This window comes from Bufo gargarizans, chromosome 7 (assembly GCF_014858855.1).
Source record: "Bufo gargarizans isolate SCDJY-AF-19 chromosome 7, ASM1485885v1, whole genome shotgun sequence".
In the NCBI taxonomy this organism is placed as follows: domain Eukaryota; kingdom Metazoa; phylum Chordata; class Amphibia; order Anura; family Bufonidae; genus Bufo; species Bufo gargarizans.
In genome coordinates, this window is record NC_058086.1 from 19,992,688 (window position 1) to 20,014,607 (window position 21,920).

General features: G+C 44.4%; 1 protein-coding gene across 4 annotated transcripts in view; it reads left to right on the top strand.

The window, feature by feature from the left end:
• LOC122943069 (inter-alpha-trypsin inhibitor heavy chain H3-like) overlaps window positions 1-21,920 on the top strand; it is a 165,841-nt gene that overhangs the window by 46,140 nt on the left and 97,781 nt on the right. For all 4 annotated transcript variants that reach the window (XM_044300477.1, XM_044300478.1, XM_044300479.1 and 1 more), the window contains exon 11: window positions 7,523-7,704. In XM_044300477.1, the coding sequence (XP_044156412.1) occupies window positions 7,523-7,704 (182 nt within the window). The remainder of the gene's footprint in view (window positions 1-7,522; window positions 7,705-21,920) is intronic.

Genomic DNA, 21,920 nt, shown 5'->3' on the forward strand with positions numbered 1-21,920 from the left:
ATTAAAATTCCTAGATCCTTTTCCATGTCAGTGTTACCAAGTGATTTACCATTGCATTATTTCTTCCCATGTGCATAACCTTACATTTGTCAGTGTTAAACCTCATCTGCCACTTATCTGCCCAAGCCTCCAGTCTATCCAGGTCCCTCTGTAGTAGTATACTGTCCTCTTCAGTGTTAATTACTTTGCACAGTTTAGTGTCATCTGCGAAAATTGATACTTTACTATGTAAGCCTTCTACAAGATCATTAATAAATATATTGAAGAGAATAAGGCCAATACTGACCCCTGAGGTACTCCACTAGTGACAGTGACCCAATCTGAGTGTGTACCGTTAATAACCACCCTCTGTTTTCTATCACTGAGCCAGTTACTTACCCACATACAGACGTTTTCTCCCAGTCCGAGCATTCTCATTTTATATACTAACCTTTTATGTGGTACAGAGTCAAATGCTTTGGAGAAGTCCAAATTTACGACATCCATTAAATCGCTGCTGTCAAGTCTAGAACTTACCTCCTCATAGAAACTGATTAAATTAGTTTGGCATGACCGATCCCTCACGAAGCCATGCTGATATGGCGTTATTTGCTTATTTCCGTTGAGATGCTCTAAGATAGCATCTCTCAGAAAACCTTCAAACAGTTTACCCACAACGGATGTTAAACTTACCGGCCTCCCATGTATGTACTGAATGTATTTCTTTGTTCGTTACTTTATGATTTATTTTTGTTGTTTATTTCATGCTATGTATTATTTTACCGTAATACGGTTCGGTTGGCGCTGCCAATGTGGCTATGTGAAGTGCCAACTATGTAACTGTTCGTTGCTGATCAGTGTTATGTCCAAAAAGTCAATAAAAACGTATTGATTGAAAAAAAAAACTTACCGGCCTATAGTTTCCAGGCTCTGTTTTTGGACCCTTTTTGAATATTGGCACCACATTTGCCATGCGCCAATCCTGTGGGACATTCCCTATCAGTATAGAGTCCGCAAATATCAGAAATAAGGGTCTGGCTATGACATTACTTAATTCCCTTAGGATATGGGGGTGTATGCCATCCGGTCCTGGCGATTTGTCTATTTTAATCTTTTTAAGTCGCTGTTGTACTTTTTCCTGGGTCAGACAGGACACTTTTAATGGGAAATTTATTTTTACATTCAGCATTTCATCTGACAGTTTATTTTCCTCAGTGAATACATTGGAGAGAAAAATATTTAACAGCTTTGCTTTCTCCTCGTCGCTCTCTGAAACTCCCCCCTCATTACTCTTTAAAGGGCCGACACCTTTAGATTTATACTTTTTAACATTTATATAATTGAAGAACATTTTAGGGTTAGTTTTACTCTCTTTGGCAATTAATCTCTCGGTCTCTAGTTTGGCTGCTTTTATTTGTTTTTTACATGTTCTATTTTTTTCCTTATAGTTTTTTAGTGCTTCCGTGCTACCCTCCTGTGTTAGTGATTTATATGCTTGCTTTTTTTTTTTGTCATTTATTGCTTTCTTTACAGTTCTATTTATCCACATTGGTTTCTTTTTGTTCCTTAACCTTTTATTCCCATACGGTATGTACCTCTCACAATTAGATTTTAGGATACTTTTAAAGATATCCCATTTTGTTGCTGCATTTTTATTTTTGAGGACTTTATCTCAGTTAGTTAGGCCTATGGCCTCTCTTAGTTGGCAGTTTGGTATTTTTGTTCCTCCCTGTAGAAACGCTCTTTTGAATGATAATTGGAAGGTTATTACTTTATGGTCACTATTTCCCAGGTTTCCCCCAACCTGCACGTATGTTGTTCTGTCAGGCCTATTGGTTAATACTAAGTCCAGTATGGCCGTCCCTCTAGTCGGGTCCTGAACCAGTTGGGAGAGGTAATTGTCTTTGGTTATTGCCAAGAACCTGTTTCCTTTATGAGATATACAAGTTTCAGTTTCCCAGTCTATATCTGGGTAGTTGAAGTCCCGCATAATAACCACCTCATTATGATTTGCCGCCTCGTCTATCTCGTTTAGTAGTAGATTTTCTGTGGACTCTGGTATATTAGGTGGTTAATAGTAAACTCCTATTAGTAATTTATTATTGTTTTTAGCTCCATGTATCTCTACCCACAGTGACTCCACATGTTCATGTCCCTCACTTATATCTTCTCGGACTGTGGGATTTAGACAGGACTTTACATAAAGGCAGGCCCCTCCCCCTCTCCGGTTTTGACGATCCTTTCTAAACAGACTGTAACCTTGTACATTAACTGCCCAGTCATAGCTATCATCCAGCCATGTCTCCGTTATTCCCACTATGTCATAGTTCTCCTCACACATCACTAATTCCAGCTCCCCAGTTTTATTAGTCAGGGTTCTGGCATTAGTATACATACATTTGGTAGGTTTATGTATATTTTTTTACCCTACACCTTTCCTTCTGAACTGTTCTAGTCCCTCCTTCGATTCCTCCCCCAGTCCTATTACCTTGCCCCCGGTCTCTATCTGCACTATCTTCCCCTCCTATAATGAATTTCCCTCCCCCAGTCCCTAGTTTAAACACTCCTCCAAACTTTTAGCCATCTTTCTCCCCAACACAGCTGCCCCTTCCCCATTAAGGTGCAGCCCGTCCCTACGATAGAGCCTGTAGCCGATAGAGAAGTCGGCCCAGTTCTCCAGGAACCCAAACCCCTCCTTCCTACACCAGTTCTTGAGCCACTTGTTAATCTCCCTAATCTCCCGCTGCCTTTCTTGTGTGGCCCATGGTATAGGCAGTATTTTGGAAAATACTACCTTTGAGGTTCTTGCCCTAAGCTTTTGACCTAAATCCCTGAAATAATTTTTAAGGACTCTCCACCTACCTCTAACTTTGTCATTGGTTCCGATATGGACCATGACCGCTGGATCTTCTCCAGCCCCTCCCAGTAATCTGTCAAACCGATCCGCGATGTGTCGAACTCTAGTGCCAGGAAGACAGCACACTGTTTGGCTATCACGGTCTTTGTGACAGATTGACCTATCTGTTTCCCTAATAATGGAGCACAGTTTTTTATTTAAAGAGCACCAACTGGCCAAGGTGATGTCACTTACAAAATTAATACAATATAAAGAGGGTTGTAACCTGCGTTCCATCTCAGTTCGCAGGGTGTGATTTATGGGGCTAACCAGTTCTAGCCAACGTCTCAAATGTATCATTCACCTGTTAATAGACAATCTCAACTAAAAATAACCAAGGGATAGGTTCCTTTGGAGTAGGGTACCAAAAATTTTGAAGATTTACTGTAAGTACCCCCAATCACCATATTACTTTTACGTATTGTGGTTTATGCATTAAACATATATAAACTGTGTTTGGTTTGATGACTGACTAGTGGTGCCCCTGTATGTTTATCCACTAGCCGGGGCCACCTACTCTAGGGACCTTTACCCCTGTGTTATTTTTTTGGTGATATTTTCATCATTAAATCAATAACTTTATGCAGTTTACTCCCTTTGGAGACCAGTGATTTGTTAACTGTTCACCAATCACCAGTCATCTGGCTTTGGAAGATGTAGTAGAGGAAGGTAACCAATAAAGGGGTTGTCCGGGTTCAGAGCTGAACCCGGACATATCCCCATTTTCACCCAGGCAGCCCCCCTGACTTGAGCATCGGAGCAGTTCATGCTACGATGTTCTCCCTTGCCCTGCGTTAAATCACGCAGGGAAAAGGCATTTGCTGGAGTTCCGGTGACACACATAGGGCTGCCAGGCGAAGGCTTCCACCCAGCAGTGAACCCAGTGACGTCACCGGCACTGATGGACGGGCTTTAGTGCTGCCCTAGCCTGAAAAACGATCAGCAGGCACCCTGGGTCAATGCCGAGGGAGGTCCTGTGACCCCCCATATCGCTGCGGATTAACTCCTTCTATGCCGCTGACCGCGGCATAGAAAGGGTTTGTGTTTGAGTGAGCCCATCGAATCCCTGCGCTGCTGTGGCAGGGACTCAATGTTTCAGAAGGCAACCCAATGCCGTGCAGAGGCTTCCCAATGCCTTGCACGACATCGGGAACTGTCTTCTACGGGAGTCAAGGAGATCCAGCCTCAGTGTCATACACTAACAGGCAATGCATTACAGAGGGGATCAGAAATAAAATAAAGAAAAAAAAAGTTAAAAAAATGTTTTTAATAAAATTAATAAAGAAATAAAATTAATAAAGTAAAAAACTGAAAAAAAAAAAAAAAACACACATATTAGGCATCGCCACATCCGTAATGACCGGCTCTATAAATATATCACATGATCATATATCACATGATCCACCCTGTCTGATAAATACCATAAAAAAAATAAAAAATAAACGGTGATAAAAAAGCAATTTTTGTCACCTTACATCACAAAAAGTGCAACACCAAGTGATCAAAAAGGCGTATGCCCCCCAAAATAGTACCAATCTAATCTTTACATCATCCTGCAAAAAATCAGCCCCTACCTAAGACAATCGCCCAAAAAATAAAAAAAACTATGGCTCAGTATATGAAGATACTAAAACATCATTTTTTTTGTTTCAAAAATGAAATTATTGTGTAAAACTTACATAAATAAAAAAAGTATACATATTAGGTATCGCCGCGTCCGTAAGAACCTGATCTATAAAAATATCACATGACCTAACCCCTCAGATGAACATCGGAATTTTTTTCAATGTCAGACTAATGCTGTGCAGCCACAAAACTAATATTACTATGCTTTGCCAGATTTAGCATGAAGTCATTTGTGTCAGTCACAGTGCTACCATAACAGTGACAGTGCTTCCATAAGAGCTATGCCATAGTGTATCTGTTAGTGCAGCTATAATGCTGCCCTTAGTACCAGCCACATTAATTCTATGAGTATGTGCCTCAGTGCTCCCATTAATGTTTGCTATTATACCTCCCATGTGGAAAATGTGCTCCTGAATTGTTTTTCCAATCATCAAGAGAACTGTGCAGTTGTACAATAGCTGCAAGGTCCTCTCTACCCCTCCCTGCACCCATCTCTATGATCAGTGCAGGGCAGAAACATCAATGTTCAGCTTCCTGCAATGGACTATTGAGCAGTCTGTGTGAGGGGAGGGATGGGGAGCAGTCTGTGTGAGGGGAGGGATGGGGAGCAGTCTGTGTGAGGGGAGGGATGGGGAGCAGTCTGTGTGAGGGGAGGGATGGGGAGCAGTCTGTGTGAGGGGAGGGATGGGGAGCAGTCTGTGTGAGGGGAGGGATGGGGAGCAGTCTGTGTGAGGGGAGGAATGGGGAGCAGTCTGTGTGAGGGGAGGAATGGGGAGCAGTCTGTGTGAGGGGAGGGATTGGGAGCAGTCTGTGGGGGTGGAGCCAATAAGAACAATATGTCGGGAGAGGGAGAGAAGTCTGTGATGGGGCCATAAGAAGCAATCTGTGGGGAGGAAAATGGAGAGCAGTCTGTGAGGGGGTTGTAAGAAGCAGTCTGTGTGAAGGGGCCATGGGAGTACTATATGTGAGAGAGTAGGGGGCATGTGGGAGCAGTCTATGTGAGAGAGTAGGGGGCATGTGGGAGCAGTCTATGTGACAGTGTAGGGGCATGTGGGAGCAGTCTATGTGAGAGAGTAGGGGGCATGTGGGAGCAGTCTATGTGACAGTGTAGGGGCATGTGGGAGCAGTCTATGTGAGAGAGTAGGGGGCATGTGGGAGCAGTCTATGTGACAGTGTAGGGGCATGTGGGAGCAGTCTATGTGAGAGAGTAGGGGGCATGTGGGAGCAGTCTATGTGAGAGAGTAGGGGCATGTGGGAGCAGTCTATGTGAGAGAGTAGGGGCATGTGGGAGCAGTGTATGTGAGAGAGTAGGGGCATGTGGGAGCAGTCTATGTGAGAGAGTAGGGTCATGTGGGAGCAGTGTAGGTGAGAGAGTAGGGGCATGTGGGAGCAGTCTATGTGAGAGAGTAGGGGCATGTGGGAGCAGTCTATGTGAGAGAGTAGGGGCATAGGGGAACAGTCTATGTGAGAGAGTAGGGGCATGTGGGAGCAGTGTATGTGAGAGAGTAGGGGCATGTGGGAGCAGTGTATGTGAGAGAGTAGGGGCATGTGGGAGCAGTCTATGTGAGAGAGTAGGGGCATGTGGGAGCAGTGTATGTGAGAGTGTAGGGGCATGTGGGAGCAGTGTAGATGAGAGAGTAGGGGCATGTGGGAGCAGTCTATGTGAGAGAGTAGGGGCATGTGGGAGCAGTCTATGTGAGAGTGTAGGGGCATGTGGGAGCAGTCTATGTGAGAGAGTAGGGGCATGCGGGAGCAGTGTAGGTGAGAGAGTAGGGGCATGCGGGAGCAGTCTATGTGAGAGAGTAGGGGCATGCGGGAGCAGTCTATGTGAGAGAGTAGGGGCATGTGGGAGCAGTCTATGTGAGAGAGTAGGGGCTTGTGGGAGCAGTCTATGTGAGAGAGTAGGGGCATGTGGGAGCAGTCTATGTGAGAGAGTAGGGGCATGTAGGAGCAGTCTATGTGAGAGAGTAGGGGCATGTAGGAGCAGTGTATGTGAGAGAGTAGGGGCATGTAGGAGCAGTGTATGTGAGAGAGTAGGGGCATGTGGGAGCAGTCTATGTGAGAGAGTAGGGGCATGTGGGAGCAGTGTATGTGAGAGAGTAGGGGCATGTGGGAGCAGTCTATGTGAGAGTGTAGGGGCATGCGGGAGCAGTCTATGTGAGAGAGTAGGGGCATGCGGGAGCAGTCTATGTGAGAGAGTAGGGGCATGCGGGAGCAGTCTATGTGAGAGAGTAGGGGCATGCGGGAGCAGTCTATGTGAGAGAGTAGGGGCATGCGGGAGCAGTCTATGTGAGAGAGTAGGGGCATGCGGGAGCAGTCTATGTGAGAGAGTAGGGGCATGCGGGAGCAGTCTATGTGAGAGAGTAGGGGCATGTGGGAGCAGTCTATGTGAGAGTGTAGGGGCATGTGGGAGCAGTCTATGTGAGGGAGTAGGGCATGGGGGAACCTTGAATGAAGTTAATCTTCATGTGGATCCACCAACACAACCACTGCGCATCGGTAGCAAAAATCCAAGTGTTAGACACAGAACATCTTCGCATTTGTGATGTATAAACTAAGCCTAAAATAACCAAGATAATTTCATAGAAGCAGCAACAGAACCAACCTTACTGATTAAATCAGGCTATATTCCCATCTGTGTTGAAGGCTTCATTACAGATTTATTCACGTTTGACAGAAAAATAAAAAATACCTAGGAGTGACAGTCTCTTCTTCAATCAGCTCTCCCATTCAGTAGATACGAAGAATGACTCTACCAGCTGCTTAGAGCAGTCCAGCCTCCAAGCAGCAGAATCATCAGTTGTCCCCACCACCCCTTCTCCTTCATCATTTCAGCTAAAGAAGTAGTGGCCAGCTGCCTGCCACCTGGCCAACATTCATACCCGCTGTGTCCCTGAACCAACCATCATCCAAATTTCTGGCACAGAGCCCTTCCACCTCCCGTCCCCCAAGTAGGTGCACTCGTTCATACCAGTGTATAGAAATACAGGTGACATGTGTAAATATTTTATTGACTTTTAGGTGAAACAAATCCTTCAAAAATCCAGGAAAATGCAAAGAAAGCCATTCAAGGCAAATACACCTTGTACAGTCTTGGTTTTGGCAGTGGAGTTGATTATGCTTTTCTGGAGAAGTTAGCACTGGAAAATTCAGGAATCGCCCGTCGCATATATGAAGACTCGGATGCAGACTTGCAGTTGCAGGTAATGTGATGTTCTGCAATGTTCATCATAAAGGTAATGTGTGACCTATATATTTTTTTTCTGCCAGTTTAACCCAGATAAAAACACATATTCTTATTTTAAATCTGTTTTTATTTCCTCAATTTAGATTTTTTTTTTTAATCCTATTTCCTGAACATGCTTATGCCATTTTACCTAAGGCTACTTTCACACTAGTGTTTCGGATCCGGATAAGTTAAGTATAAGTACAAGGGCATGTGTATAAGACACAAGCAACTTACCGACTTCAGACTAAGTTCCGGAGTGTGCGCAGTGAAAAGATCTCACCAGTAAAGGAGCTTAAGTTCTGGCTCATGCGCAGTGATAACACTTCACTGGCAAAGGAGCATAAGTCTGGACACATGCGCAGAAATTTGGCCCGAGCTTAATATGAGTGAAGTCCCATGACCTGCGCAATGTTAGATAACAGTGTCCTCACTTTCTAAGTTCAAGCGCAATAGCTAGTTCAAACTCAGCGTGAACATGAGTTCTATGACATGCGCAGTAAAGATAGAAGAACCGATCTGTATTTAAGTTGTAGCGCATGAGCAAGGGACACTAAGTGATGATTGGCGCACAATGAGAAAGGAGTGGTTAAGACACACAGTGGACATTCTGATTGGAGAGGAGAATCAACTTTGAAACAAAGTAGTCACTAATTAGCTACTAGGGCAGTAACATCACAATAGGGAGGTTTTAAAGCTTGGATCCCGCCCCTTCCTTCACTAGCAGACTGCCCGAAACCACTGAAGACTCCAATGAGTTGGCGAAACATGTCGGGGGGGGGGCAGCTTGTAAAATGTTTTTAATCAGCGAGCGTACCTCTGATCTGGCTGCACTGTACTGATAGCATAGTCCAGAAGGGTTCTGGTCAAAAGAGATAGGGACACACACTACGCTTCAGTATCTTTGCTATTCAATGCACTGTGAATAAACAGTGCCAGCATTGGTTATAGGGCAAATAAGAGTCAGTTCGGTGGCACCGCTGAGAGTTTTAAATTACATTTAAGTTAGAGTAAACAATTTCATGATAGGAAATAAATGTTACGTTTTAGGAAGCAATACTGGTAGCACATGTACAAACCGGGTTCCAAAAAAGTTGGGACACTATACAAATCGTGAATAAAAACTGAATGCAATGATGTGGAGGTGCCAACTTCTAATATTTTATTCAGAATAGAACATAAATCACGGAACAAAAGTTTAAACTGAGAAAATGTACCATTTTAAGGGAAAAATATGTTGAATCAGAATTTCATGGTGTCAACAAATCCCCAAAAAGTTGGGACAAGGCCATTTTCACCACTGTGTGGCATCTCCCCTTCTTCTTACAACACTCAACAGACGTCTGGGGACCGAGGAGATCAGTTTCTCAAGTTTAGAAATAGGAATGCTCTCCCATTCTTGTCTAATACAGGCCTCTAACTGTTCAATCGTCTTGGGCCTTCTTTGTTGCACCTTCCTCTTTATGATGCGCCAAATGTTCTCTATAGGTGAAAGATCTGGACTGCAGACTGGCCATTTCAGTACCCGGATCCTTCTGTTACGCAGCCATGATGTTGTGATTGATGCAGAATGTGGTCTGGCATTATCTTGTTAAAAAATGCAGGGTCTTCCCTGAAAGAGATGACGTCTGGATGGGAGCATATGTTGTTCTAGAACCTGAATATATTTTTCTGCATTGATGGTGCCTTTCCAGACATGCAAGCTGCCCATGCCACACGCACTCATGCAACCCCATACCATCAGAGATGCAGGCTTCTGAACTGAGCGTTGATAACAACTTGGGTTGTCCTTGTCCTCTTTGGTCCGGATGACATGGCGTCCCGGATTTCCAAAAAGAACTTCGAATCGTGACTCGTCTGACCACAGAACAGTCTTCCATTTTGCCACACTCCATTTTAAATGATCCCTGGCCCAGTGAAAACGCCTGAGCTTGTGGATCTTGCTTAGAAATGGCTTCTTCTTCGCACTGTAGAGTTTCAGCTGGCAACGGCGGATGGCACGGTGGATTGTGTTCACTGACAATGGTTTCTGGAAGTATTCCTGAGCCCATTCTGTGATTTCCTTTACAGTAGCATTCCTGTTTGTGGTGCAGTGTCGTTTAAGGGCCCGGAGATCACGGGCATCCAGTATGGTTTTACGGCCTTGACCCTTACGCACAGAGATTGTTCCAGATTCTCTGAATCTTCGGATGATGTTATGCACAGTTGATGATGATAGATGCAAAGTCTTTGCAATTTTTCGCTGGGTAACACCTTTCTGATATTGCTCCACTATCTTTCTGCGCAACATTGTGGGAATTGGTGATCCTCTACCCATCTTGGCTTCTGAGAGACACTGCCACTCTGAGAAGCTCTTTTTATACCCAATCATGTTGCCAATTGACCTAATTAGTGTTAATTGGTCTTCCAGCTCTTCGTTATGCTCAAATTTACTTTTTCCAGCCTCTTATTGCTACTTGTCCCAACTTTTTTGGGATTTGTTGACACCGTGAAAATTTGAATCAACGTATTGTTCCTTTAAAATTATACATTTACTCGGATTAAACGTTTGATCTGTCATCTACGTTCTATTACAAATAAAATATTGACATTTGACATCTCCACATCATTGCATTCAGTTTTTATTCACAACTTTTTTGGAATCCGGTTTGTAACTAAGAGACAATTTTTGGTCCCTAGGACCATCTGTAAATAAGGATTGTCAAAGTGTCTCAACATGTGTGAATGGGTCAGCTTGATAAAGTATATTAGGACGGATCCGTTTGACTGCGCTTCGTCAGGTGGACAGCAAAACGCTGCAAGCAATGTTGTGGTGTCCGCCTCCAAAGCGGGATGGTGACTGAACGGAGGCAAACTGATGCATTCTGAGCAGATCCTTTTCCATTCAGAATGCATTAGGGCAAAACTGATCCAATTTGGACCGCTTTTGAGAGCCCTGAACAGATCTCGCAAACGGAAAGCCAAAACGCTAGTGTGAAAGTAGCCTAAGCTGTGCATAACAGCTTCCAGATATATGCTTCACAGCAGGCACCATGGGCGGATTGGCTATAGACCTTACAGGGAAATTTCCTGATGGGCCGATGCCCAGGGGGCCGCCTGAGCCCTCCTCACGGCCGTCCAGTGGATGTTTTTGGGGATGTATTTTGTGCTGCTGGCAGTATTTTGTGATGGACTGTGGTATTTGGCTCTGTTGGGGTGGTATAATGTGCCACAATATGGTATTGCTGGCCCTGCCTTTTTTAGGGCAAAACCCCTACTTCTATGACCTGCTGGGGTCCAAATCAGATAAAAGTATATTCGGGAGAGATAAATGACACAGGTTCAAGGTTGTATCAGAATGATCTCTCACCTCTTTATTGGGCGGATACAAAATATTTATACCCATTTTCTAGAACTCAAGCCAAACACAGATATCGTTATTTTACGTAAGCATCACATGATTAACCCTTTCACGACCGCAATCTGTATATATACGTGATAGCTGCACATACCCCGTGCAGCTACCACGTATATAAACGTTCTGGCAGCTCTTTAATCCAAGCGCTGCAAAGCGCTTGGATTAAAGCTTCTGCCCCTGCCCTGTATGCTGTCACGGACAGCATACAGTGCAGTAATGCCGGCAAGGGACCAATCGGAGTGGCCCCTTGCCGGCAATCGATCCGATTGGTTAGTCTGTGCAGACTAACCAATCGGATCGCGGCAGTGAAAAAATGCCGGTTTCAGGCTCTGATCTGCGCTCTGCAGATCAGAGCCTGAAAGCCGATAGTGTTCCTCATGCCCCCCGATCCTCCAAGCCTTTGGTGCCCCCCTGTGGTCCCCCCCTACCCTGATCTGTGCCTCGCTGATCTGTTCCCAGCCGGCGCTCATGTGCTTCCTCCTGCCCTGATTGGCATGCGGTCCGCCCCCTCCCCGCCCCCTGCATTAATTTTCTGGCCGCCCCTCCTGCCCCAGCCTCCCTCAATATTGTCCCTACCCCCCGATTCCCCATTCTGTGTGTGTGATGGCGGCGGCTCCATTCCTGAGCCGCCGCCATCAGCAGAGTGTCAGCTCTATGCTGACACTCTCCTGTAACCCGATAGATGCTGCGGTTGCGGCATCCATCGGGTTAACAGAGGGAGGGGGCTCCCTCTCTCCACCATCGGGGCTGCAGCGCTGTGATCGCAGCGCCCGATGGTTGCCATGGCAACCGGACGCTTTGCAAAAGCGTCCGGTTGCCATGGCAAAGGTGTCCAGTGCTGCCACCTACAGGCAGTCTGGAAGTATTATACTTTGCAATGCAAGAGCATTGCAAAGTATAGTACAACTATCAGCCCCACTGGATCTTCAAGATCCAAGAGGGAACTGATAAAAAAAAAAGTGAAAATAATAAAAGTAAAAATAAATCAATAAATAAATTAAAATGTAAATAAAAAAAAAAGACTGCCTTTTCCTATAAAAAAATGAAAAAATAAAATAAAATACACATATTAGGTGTCACCGCGTCCGTAACGACCGTCTCTATAAATATATCACGTGATGGACCCCGTCCGATAAACACCATAAAAATAAAATAAAAAAAAACAGTGCCAAAAAAGCTATTTTTGTCACCTTACATCACAAAAAGTGCAACAGCAAGCGATCAAAAAGGCTTATGACCCCCAAAATAGTACCAATCAAACCGTCACTTCGTCCCGCAAAAAATGATACCCTATTTAAGACAATCGCCCAAAAAATAAAAAAGCTATGGCTCTCAGACTATAGAGACACTAAAACATCATTTTTTTGGTTTCAGAAATACTATTATTGTGTAAAACTTAAATAAATAAGAAAAAGTATACATATTAGGTATTGCCACGTCCGTAACGATCTTCTCTATAAAACAATCACATGACCTAACTCCTCAGATGAACTCTGTAAAAATAAATAAATGAAAACTGTTCCAAAACAGCCAATTTTTGGGTCACCTTGCCCTATAAAGTGTAATAATGAATGATCAAAAAATCCTATGTACCCAAAAATGGTACCAATAAAAACCTCAACACTTTCTGCAAAAAACGAGCCCCTGCACAAGACGATCGGCAGAAAAATAAAAAACATATGGCGTTCAGAAAACCAATCCAGCACAATCTGCCTACCAAAAACCGTATGGCATTCCTTTCCTTCTTCGCCCTGCCGTGTGCCTGTACAGCAGTTTACGACCACATGTGGGGTGTTTCTGTAAACCGCGGAATCAGGGTAATAAATATTGAGTTTTGTTTGGCTGTTAACTCTCAATGTGTTAAAGAAAAAAAATATATAAAATGGAAAATCTGCCAAAAAAGTGAAATTTTTAAATTTCATCTCCATTTTCCCTTAATTCTTGTGGAACGCCTAAAGGGTTAACAAAGTTTGTAAAATCAGTTTTGAGTAACTTGAGGGGTGTAGTTTCTACAATGGGGTCATTTATGGGGGTTTCCACTATGTAAGCCCCACAAAGTGACTTCAGACCTGAACTAGTCCTTAAAAAGTGGGTTTTGGAAATTTTCTTAAAAATTGTAAGAATTGCTTCTAAACTTCTAAGTCTTCTAACGCCCTAAAAAAATAAAATGACATTTCCAAAATGATGCCAACATAAAGTAGACATATGGGGAATGTTAAGTAATAAATATTTTATTAGGTATCACTTTCTGTTTTAGACGCAGAGAAATTGAAATTTGGAAAATTGTGAATTTTTCCTAATTTTTGGTAAATTTGGGATTTTTTCATAAATAAAGGTGAAATATATTGACTCAAATATATGACTATCATGAAGTACAATGTGTCACGAGAAAACAATCTCAGAATGGCGTGGATAAGTAAAAGTGTTCCAAAGCTATTACCACATAAAGTGACGCATGTCAGATTTGAAAATTTTGACCTGGACACTGGGGCATCAATGACCCTTGGTCATGAAAGGGTTAATAATAATAATTTATTTTTTGATGTTTGCAAGTCAAGCATATTTAATTACAAAAACCCCTTATCTTATCCTTCAGTTATTCATCCTTGAAAAGTATCTAGAACCAGTTGTACTCCCAGAACATCAGGCACACATAGTTCTGAGAACTAACAAGAAATTAACTTTGTTTGTCTCAAGTACACACGGCTCAGCAATTCTCAATTCTGACCTAAAATAAACCAGCAAAGTAAGATGGAATCAAGGAACAATAGACTGGAAGGGACCTCATTGATGTCTATGGGAGAACATGAGCTGTGACTAGGCTTGAGCGAATCGAGCTTCGGATCATAGATCTGAAGTCGATTCATTCAAACACTTTGGTTTTAATGCTGTCCAGGGACCTGTCTCTATACGGCATTAAAATGTATTGCCTCCGTGCAGGCAAAATTTGTTGCACCCAAAGTCGTGCGATACTTCGGTAAATTAATTCGGTAATCACTTCTGCATCATTAAAAACATATATATATATTTTTTTTTTTACATTTAAAATGAGCAATCCCAAGGCAAAACATTTCAATGTTGTACGGAGCTCCAGACAGCATTAAGATCGAAGTGTTTCGATTTCAGATCTATGATCCGAAGCTTGATTCGCTTAGCACTAGCTGTGTCCTGTGCAGAGGTCAGGAAGGTTAGATAAACTGTGATATCTATCTATTGTGAATAGTGGATCCTGTGTTATCTAAACAAAGGTGATATCTGTTTTTGTAATCCTGCCTGTGATGATAATGAGAGAACTGCTAAAAAGTGATCTGTACAGAAAAGGAAGTGCCTTGTGCAAAAACTGCAGGATTTTAGTATTTTTTAAATGGAAAATAACATCACCAAAGATTCTTTCAAAATAAGTTTAACATAAAAAAACTGATTTAAACTATAGATCATTTTCTGATCATACATTCCCTTTAATATATATTGGGCCTACCTTGAAACAGTGGAACCTTGCACTGCAACCAAACTAGTGTCGCCTAAAGTGAGGTACAGGGTCTTAAACTTAAAGTGGGGTAAAAGGAGGTTTAGATTTAATTATTTGTATCTCTGGGTAACAATCCTCAGAATAGACACTGAAGGTCAGTGAGACATATCAGAGGTGAGGCACAGAAAGGTAGTCAGGAAGCAGCCATGGGTCAGAACTTGGAGGTCATTGAGATACGTCAATCCAGAAAATTAGGCAAAGGCAGAGTTAAAAATCCAAGCTGGAGGCCAAGCTTGATATACAAATAGATGGCTATAAATCCAGAGTTTCTAGGAGTGGCACTGGAGTTCGGAGAGATATGTAACAGTATTCCCTCCTCTTAGGGCCCACTCCAATGAATCCCTTGTGTCTCTTGACATAGTCCTTGTCTGTGACCTGTTGCAGTCTCTGTTTCCAGAGGGAACTTAGATCTGTGAAGCAAGCATTGACCGTGAGTTCAACATACAATTCTTTTACAAAGCAAAAGAAAGAGTTAGTCACATGCAGCGAGCCCAGGAGGAGCCCAGTGGATCTGGCCATTACAGCCAATCACAGCAACTTTCCTCACACTGTTGCTCCCTAGGGCTGTGAAATGAAAGGAGGGTGCACCCTTTCTTCCTTCAGGGAACACCCTGGTTCTGTGACTCCTGGTTGATGGTAGTTGGGGTGCCTGTGATGTTAAGTGTTAGTATGGGTGCAAAACAGGATGTGTAAAGTGTAGAGTTGAGCGAACACCTGGATGTTCAGGTTCGGCCAAACTTCAAAAGAACTTTTGAGCACTAAAATGGCTGTAAAAATGTAATGGAAAGGGCTAAAGGGCTGCAAATGACATCAAAATATGGTTAAGAGTATGGCAAGTGCTCTGCAAACAAATGTGGATAGGGAAATGACTTTAAATAACATAAAATACGTTTACATTTTTTTTAATTTTTTTTAATTAGGGTACACCCCAAAACATTGGGAAATACAACCTGTGATAACCCCCTCCAGTAGTGATAAACACACGTTCAGACAATACACTGGCTGCAGGGCAGGCCAGTACCTCCAAGGCATAAAGGGTAAGCTCAGGCCATGTGCCCAATTTGGAGACCCAGAAGTTCAAGGGGGCAGACCCATCATTCAGTACTTGTAGGCGTGTGCACACATACTGCCCCACCATGTTGCACGTCCCCGTGATGTCCACGATCTAATTGGATATCTTCTCTATCAACTTTCGATGTTCTTTTATGCGCCTATCATGGTGATCACGGGTGGTGGGGAATCAGGGTTCCAGGCCGGAGAGGGAGCCTGAGAAAGGGATACCACATCCAAGGGAGGTCAATGGATGAAATTAAATGTAATTGAGCGGAAATGTGGGACAAAGTATTGAAGCATAAGCTTCCAAGTCAAGGAGGGGGCGCGCAGCAATTACCCACTCCTGACTCGGGGAGTTAGTGACGATAAATAACAATACAGGACTCTTAAGATGCCCTGTTATTGGAATGATTAATAAAAAAATATAGGGAATGTCACTGGGGTATTTTGGATTTGGAAACGTTAGCCAGGAGAGGCCCTGCTGCCGCTTTGTTGAATCTAAATAACTTCTGCCTGATCGCACATCCCTGTGATGTCCATGATCCATTTGGATATCTTCTCTATCAACTTTCGATGTTCTTTTCTGAGCCTACCATGTTGATCATGGTTATCAGCGAATCAGGGTTCCACGCCAGAGAGGGAGCGTGAGAAAGGGAGACCTCATCCAAAGGAGGTCAATGGCTCCAATGGGATGAAGCAGAAATGTGGGACAAGTTATTAAAGCAAAAGGATCGAATGAAAGGGCCAATTAAAGACGAATTTTAGAAATTTAAGTCTCTGTCACCTATGCAGAGCAGGGGTTTTTCATCGCCAGAAATGGATAATGTCACCCACCAATGGAACAGATTATTTTTAAAAATTCACGGCAAAAATTGTAAAATGTCAACCCAAGAATGTAAAAATTAGTGAAATTTATTAAGCTGTCAACTAGGTATAGCAGTGGTATATCACACCTAAAAATTTGTGAATTTCACCCGAAAATGTAACAGACAAATTAGTGAATTTTTTTAACCTGTCTACTAGGTAGAGCAGTGGTATATCACACCCAAAAATTGGTGAATTTCACCCGAAAATGTAACAGACAAATTAGTGAAATTTTTCTACCTGTCTACTAGTTATAGCAGTGGTATATAACACCCAAAAATTGCTGAATTTCCCCCAAAAATGTAACAGACAAATTAGTGTATTTTTTTTCCTGTCTACTAGGTATAGCAGTGGTATATCATCACACCCAAAAATTGCTGAATTTCACCCAAAAATGTAACAGACAAATTAGTGATTTTTTTTCCTGTCTACTAGGTATAGCAGTGGTATATCATCACACCCAAAAATTGGGTGCAGACCCATCATTTAGTACGTGTAGGCGTGTGCACAGATACTGCTGGACCATGTTGGTGAAATGCTGCCTCCTGCTAAGACGTTCCATATCAGCTGATGGTGCTGGTTGTTGTGGCGTGCTGACAAAGCTTTTCCACATTTCGGCCATGCTAACCCTGCCTTCTGAGGTGCTGGTGGTGCCCCAGCTGCATTGGCGACCTCCTCCTCCTCCTCTGCCTTCGTCTTGTGCTTCCACTGTGCCCCCGCTGTCAGGTGGGAATGCCACAAGAAGTGCGTCTACCTGTGTGCGTTTGTACTTGCGCATCTTACGATCACGCTCCAGTGAGGGACTTAAGGACGGTACGTTGTCCTTGGAACGGGGATCCAGCAGCATGGCCACCCAGTAATCAGCACAAGTTAGAATGTGGGCAACTCGGTGGTCGTTTCGGAGACACTGCAGCATGTAATCACTCATGTGTGCCAGACTGCCCAGAGGCAACCAAAAGCTTTTCTCTGTGGGAGGTGTATTGTCTGTGTCCTCTGTATTCCCCCAGCCACGCACCAGTGATGGCCATGAGCTGGTCTGGGTGCCACCCTGCTGTGAACATGGTTCCTCCTCCTCCATCTCCTCCTCCTCCACCTCATCATCCTCCAGAACTGTGCCCTGGCTGGACAATTGTGTACCTAGCGTTTGTGGGTGCAGGAACCCACCCTCGGAGCCACTTGTGAATGACTGGCCGGAAACCCTATGAAATGATCCCTTTTCCTCCTCCTCCTCCTCCTGTGCCACATCCTCTTTCATCATCGCCAGTAGCGTTTTTTCAAGGAGGCATGGAAATGGGATAGTAACGCTGAGAACGGCGTTATCGGCACTGGCCATGTTTGTGGAGTACTTGAAACAGCGCAACAAGCAACACAGGTCTCACATAGAGGCCCAGTCATTGGTGGTGAAGTGGTGCTGTTCCTCAGAGCGACTCACCCGGGCATGCTGCAGCGGAAACTCCACTATCGCGTGCTGCTGCTCGCACAGTCTGGCCAGCATGTGCAAGGTGGAGTTCATCCTTGTGGGCAAGTCGCATATGAAGCGGTGAGCGGGAAGGCCGAAGTTACGCTGCAGCGCTGACAGGCGAGCAGCAGCAGGGTGAGAACGCCGAAAGAGAGCACAGATGGCCCGCACTTTATGCAGCAGCTCAGACATATAGGGGTAATTTTTAAGGAATCTCTGCACCACCAAATTCAGCACATGCGCCAGGCAAGGGATGTGCGTCAAACCGGCTAGTCCCAGAGCTGCTACGAGATTTCGCCCATTATCGGACACCACCCGGCCAGGCTTGAGGCTCACTGGCACCGACCACTCATCGGTCTGTTTTTCAATGCCCGTCCACAGCTCCTGCATGGTGTGGGGTTTGTCCCCCAAACAGATAAGTTTTAAAATTGCCTGCTGTCGTTTACCCCTGGCTGTGTTGAAGTTGGTGGTGAAGGTGTTACGCTGACCGGATGAGGAGCCAGTAGAGGATGAAGAAGTGGAGTAGGAGGAGGAAGCAACAGGAGGCAAACTGAAGCGCCCTGCAATCCTCGGTGGTGGAAGGACATGCGGCAAACTGCTATCCGCCTCAGGCCCAGCCGCCACTGCATTTACCCAGTGTGCTGTTATGGAGATATAACGTCCCTGACCGTGCTTACTGGTCCACGTATCCGTAGTGAGGTGCACCTTGCCACAGATGGCGTTGCGCAGTCAACACCTGATTTTGTTCCCCACTTGGTTGTGCAAGGAAGGGATGGCTCGCCTGGAAAAGTAGTGGCGACTGGGCCCGACGTACTGTGGGATAGCCACCGCCATAAGGCTTTTAAAACTCTCCGTCTCCACCAGACGGAATGACAGCATTTCAAAGGCCAGTAATTTTGAAATGCTGGCATTCAGGGCCAGGGATCGCCGGTGGGTAGGGGGGTACTTCCTCTTCCGCTCCAATGTTTGGGAGATGGAGAGCTGAACGCTTCTGTGGGACATTGTGGAGATGCTTGGTGACCCAGATGGTGGTGTTGCTGGCAGATTCTCTGTTTGCGGGGTGGCACTGTCACTCCAGAGGTGGATGAAGAGGCCGAGACTACAGCAGAAGGGGAAGCAGGAGGAGCCAGAGACCTTTCTTGGTTTTTGAAGTGTCTACTCCACTGCAACTCGTGCTTTGCACTTAGATGCCTGGTCATGCAGGTTGTGCTCAGGTTGAGAACGTTTATGCCTCGCTTCAGGCTCTGATTGCACAGTGTGCAAACCACTTGTGTCTTGTCATCAGCACATTGTCTGAAGAACTGCCACGCCAGGGAACTCCTTGGAGCTGGCTTTGGTGTGCTCGTAACTTGCTGCAGTGGGCAGTAGAAGGCGTACTGTCTAGGGGACGGCCGTTCCGCTTTTGCACCCTGTTCCCTCTTCTGCTGTGCTGGTGGCTCTGTGTGACCATCGCCTCTTCCTCTGAACTACACAGGTCACTCGCATGACCTTGATTCCATGTGGGGTCTAGAACCTCATCGTCCTCCACATCATCTTCCACCCAGTCTTCACCCCTGCCCTCCTTGTCGGTCTGCACACTTTCGAAAGCCCCAGCAGTTGGCACCTGTGTTTCATCATCATCCAAGACGTGCTGCGATGGTCCTCCCATGTACTCATCTTGAAACATAAGTGGTTGGGCATCGGTGCACTCAATCTCTTCCACTTCTGGGGCAGGGCTAGGTGGATGGCCCTGGGAAACCCTGCTAACAGAGTCATCAAAAAGCAGAAGAGACTGCTGCATGACTTGGGGCTCAGACTGCTTGGCTGATTTGCAAGGGAGTGAGGTGAAAGACTGATGGACATCGGCTGCAGGTGCCAACTCTGATCTTTTAGCAGGAGACTGGGTGGGAGACAATTTGAAGGATCTGGAGGCACTGTCAGCAACCCAATCTACCATCTCCTGTACTTGTTCTGGCCTCACCATTCGTAGAGCCACATTAGGCCAGACCAAATACCGCTGCAGGTTCTGTCGCCTACTCGCACCTGAGGAAGGTGTTTCACTTGTGCGTGTAGCTGGCACAGATCGACCACATCCTCTTCCTGCAACAGGAGCTCCACTAGCAGCACCACGACCGAGGCCACATCCCTTATTTGATGCTCTCCTCCTATTTCTCAAATTTAGGATCTTGGACTAAATGGGTGTTTTTTTAATAGCGGAATAGAACAACAGTATCTAAATGGTGTATCTCACACGTACAGATGCAGACTAGGACGCAATTTAAGATTTTTGCCCAAAATGGATGTTTTTCTAATAGCAGAATAGAACAACACTATCTAAAGGGTGTATATCACAATGACATATGCAGCAAAGGCTGAAAAATGTAGTTTTGTGCCCTAAATGGGTGTTTTTTTAATAGCAGAATAGAACAGCAGTATCTAAATGGTGTATCTCACACGTACAGATGCAGACTAAGCAGCAATTTAAGATTTTTGCCCAAAATGGGTGTTTTTCTAATAGCAGAATAGAACAACAGTATGTAAAGGGTGTATCTCACAATGACACATGCAGCATAGGCTGCAATATTAAGTATTTTGCCCAAAAAGGGTGTTTTTTTTACTAGCAGAATATGACAGCTGTATATAACGCTTGAATTTCAGACGTGCAGATGCAGCAAGGGCTGTAAAATTGTATATTTTTCCCAAAAAGGGTGTTTTTTAAAACCCAGAAAATTATAGCTGTAGTTCTAGCTTAAATTGCACACTGACTAATGCTGAAAAGGCACCAGATGTAGGATATTGCCAAAAAAGGGGTGTTTTTTTAAAACAGATTATTATTGCAGTATTTCAAGCTTGGATTTGAATGTCACAAAAGCACATATGCAGTGCTGGTGCACTGAGCTTGCATAAAATGGCCGCCGCCGCCTAACTAACAGACTAATAAAAGTTATTTTTCTCTGTCACTGGGCTCAGGGCAGGGTAAAAAAATTGTGCACTGCACCCACACAACAAAATCTATGTAGATCGCAGAGTTCAATTGGAGTTCTGATTAAAGATTCTGTCCTATTCTCTCCCTCACAGCAGCAGCATCCTATCCCTACACTAAGCACAGCAGAGTGACGTGCAGTGCTACATGACTCCAGCTTATATAGAGGCTGGGTCACATGCTGCACTGGCCAATCACAGCCATGCCATTGGTAGGCATGGCTGTGATGGCTTCTAAGGGCACACAGTTAAACGCTTTTTAGACAGTTAAACGCCTTTCAAAAAGCGCCAAGAAATCGCCAAACACCGAACCCGAACTTTTACAGAAATGTTCGGGTTCGGCTCCGGGGTCCAAAAATAACTTTACAGTTCGGGTTCGCTCAACCCTAGTAGAGTGCAATGCCCGGCATATGGTACAGGAGTCAGTAACCAGGCCTCTCCTTACTGGAGTGCAAATTAGGAGTTGTAGTACATCCAACAATAGCAAAAACACAGTTCTCATAATATACAGTGCGTATCTCCTCAGATGGTTTAGTATGGAAAATTTAGTATGGAAATTATCGTACTCTTTCCTCTCTATCTTTCTCAAGTATCTTCCTGCAGAACCTAGTTCTAGTTATCTAGTAAACAAGTCATGTCCAAGTGTGAAGGGTGTCCCAACAGTATTCCCCTCACTGCAACAAAGTCTAAATAGCTTAGGTAGCAGAATCCCTTACTGATTTCAATGCTCAGCAATGCAGATTTCTGAATTTTCTTGTCTCTTTCTTCCTTTCTGTAGATCTATGTAGCTTTAATCCAGTCCTTGGAGGAATTGAGTAAATGCAGTTGCTGCAAGCCGTAACTCTCTAGGCTCAGCAATGGGCAGATCCAACATCCACACCCCAGCTTCCTGTAGGGGACTGTGCAGGTGTTGATTAACCCTGTCACTCC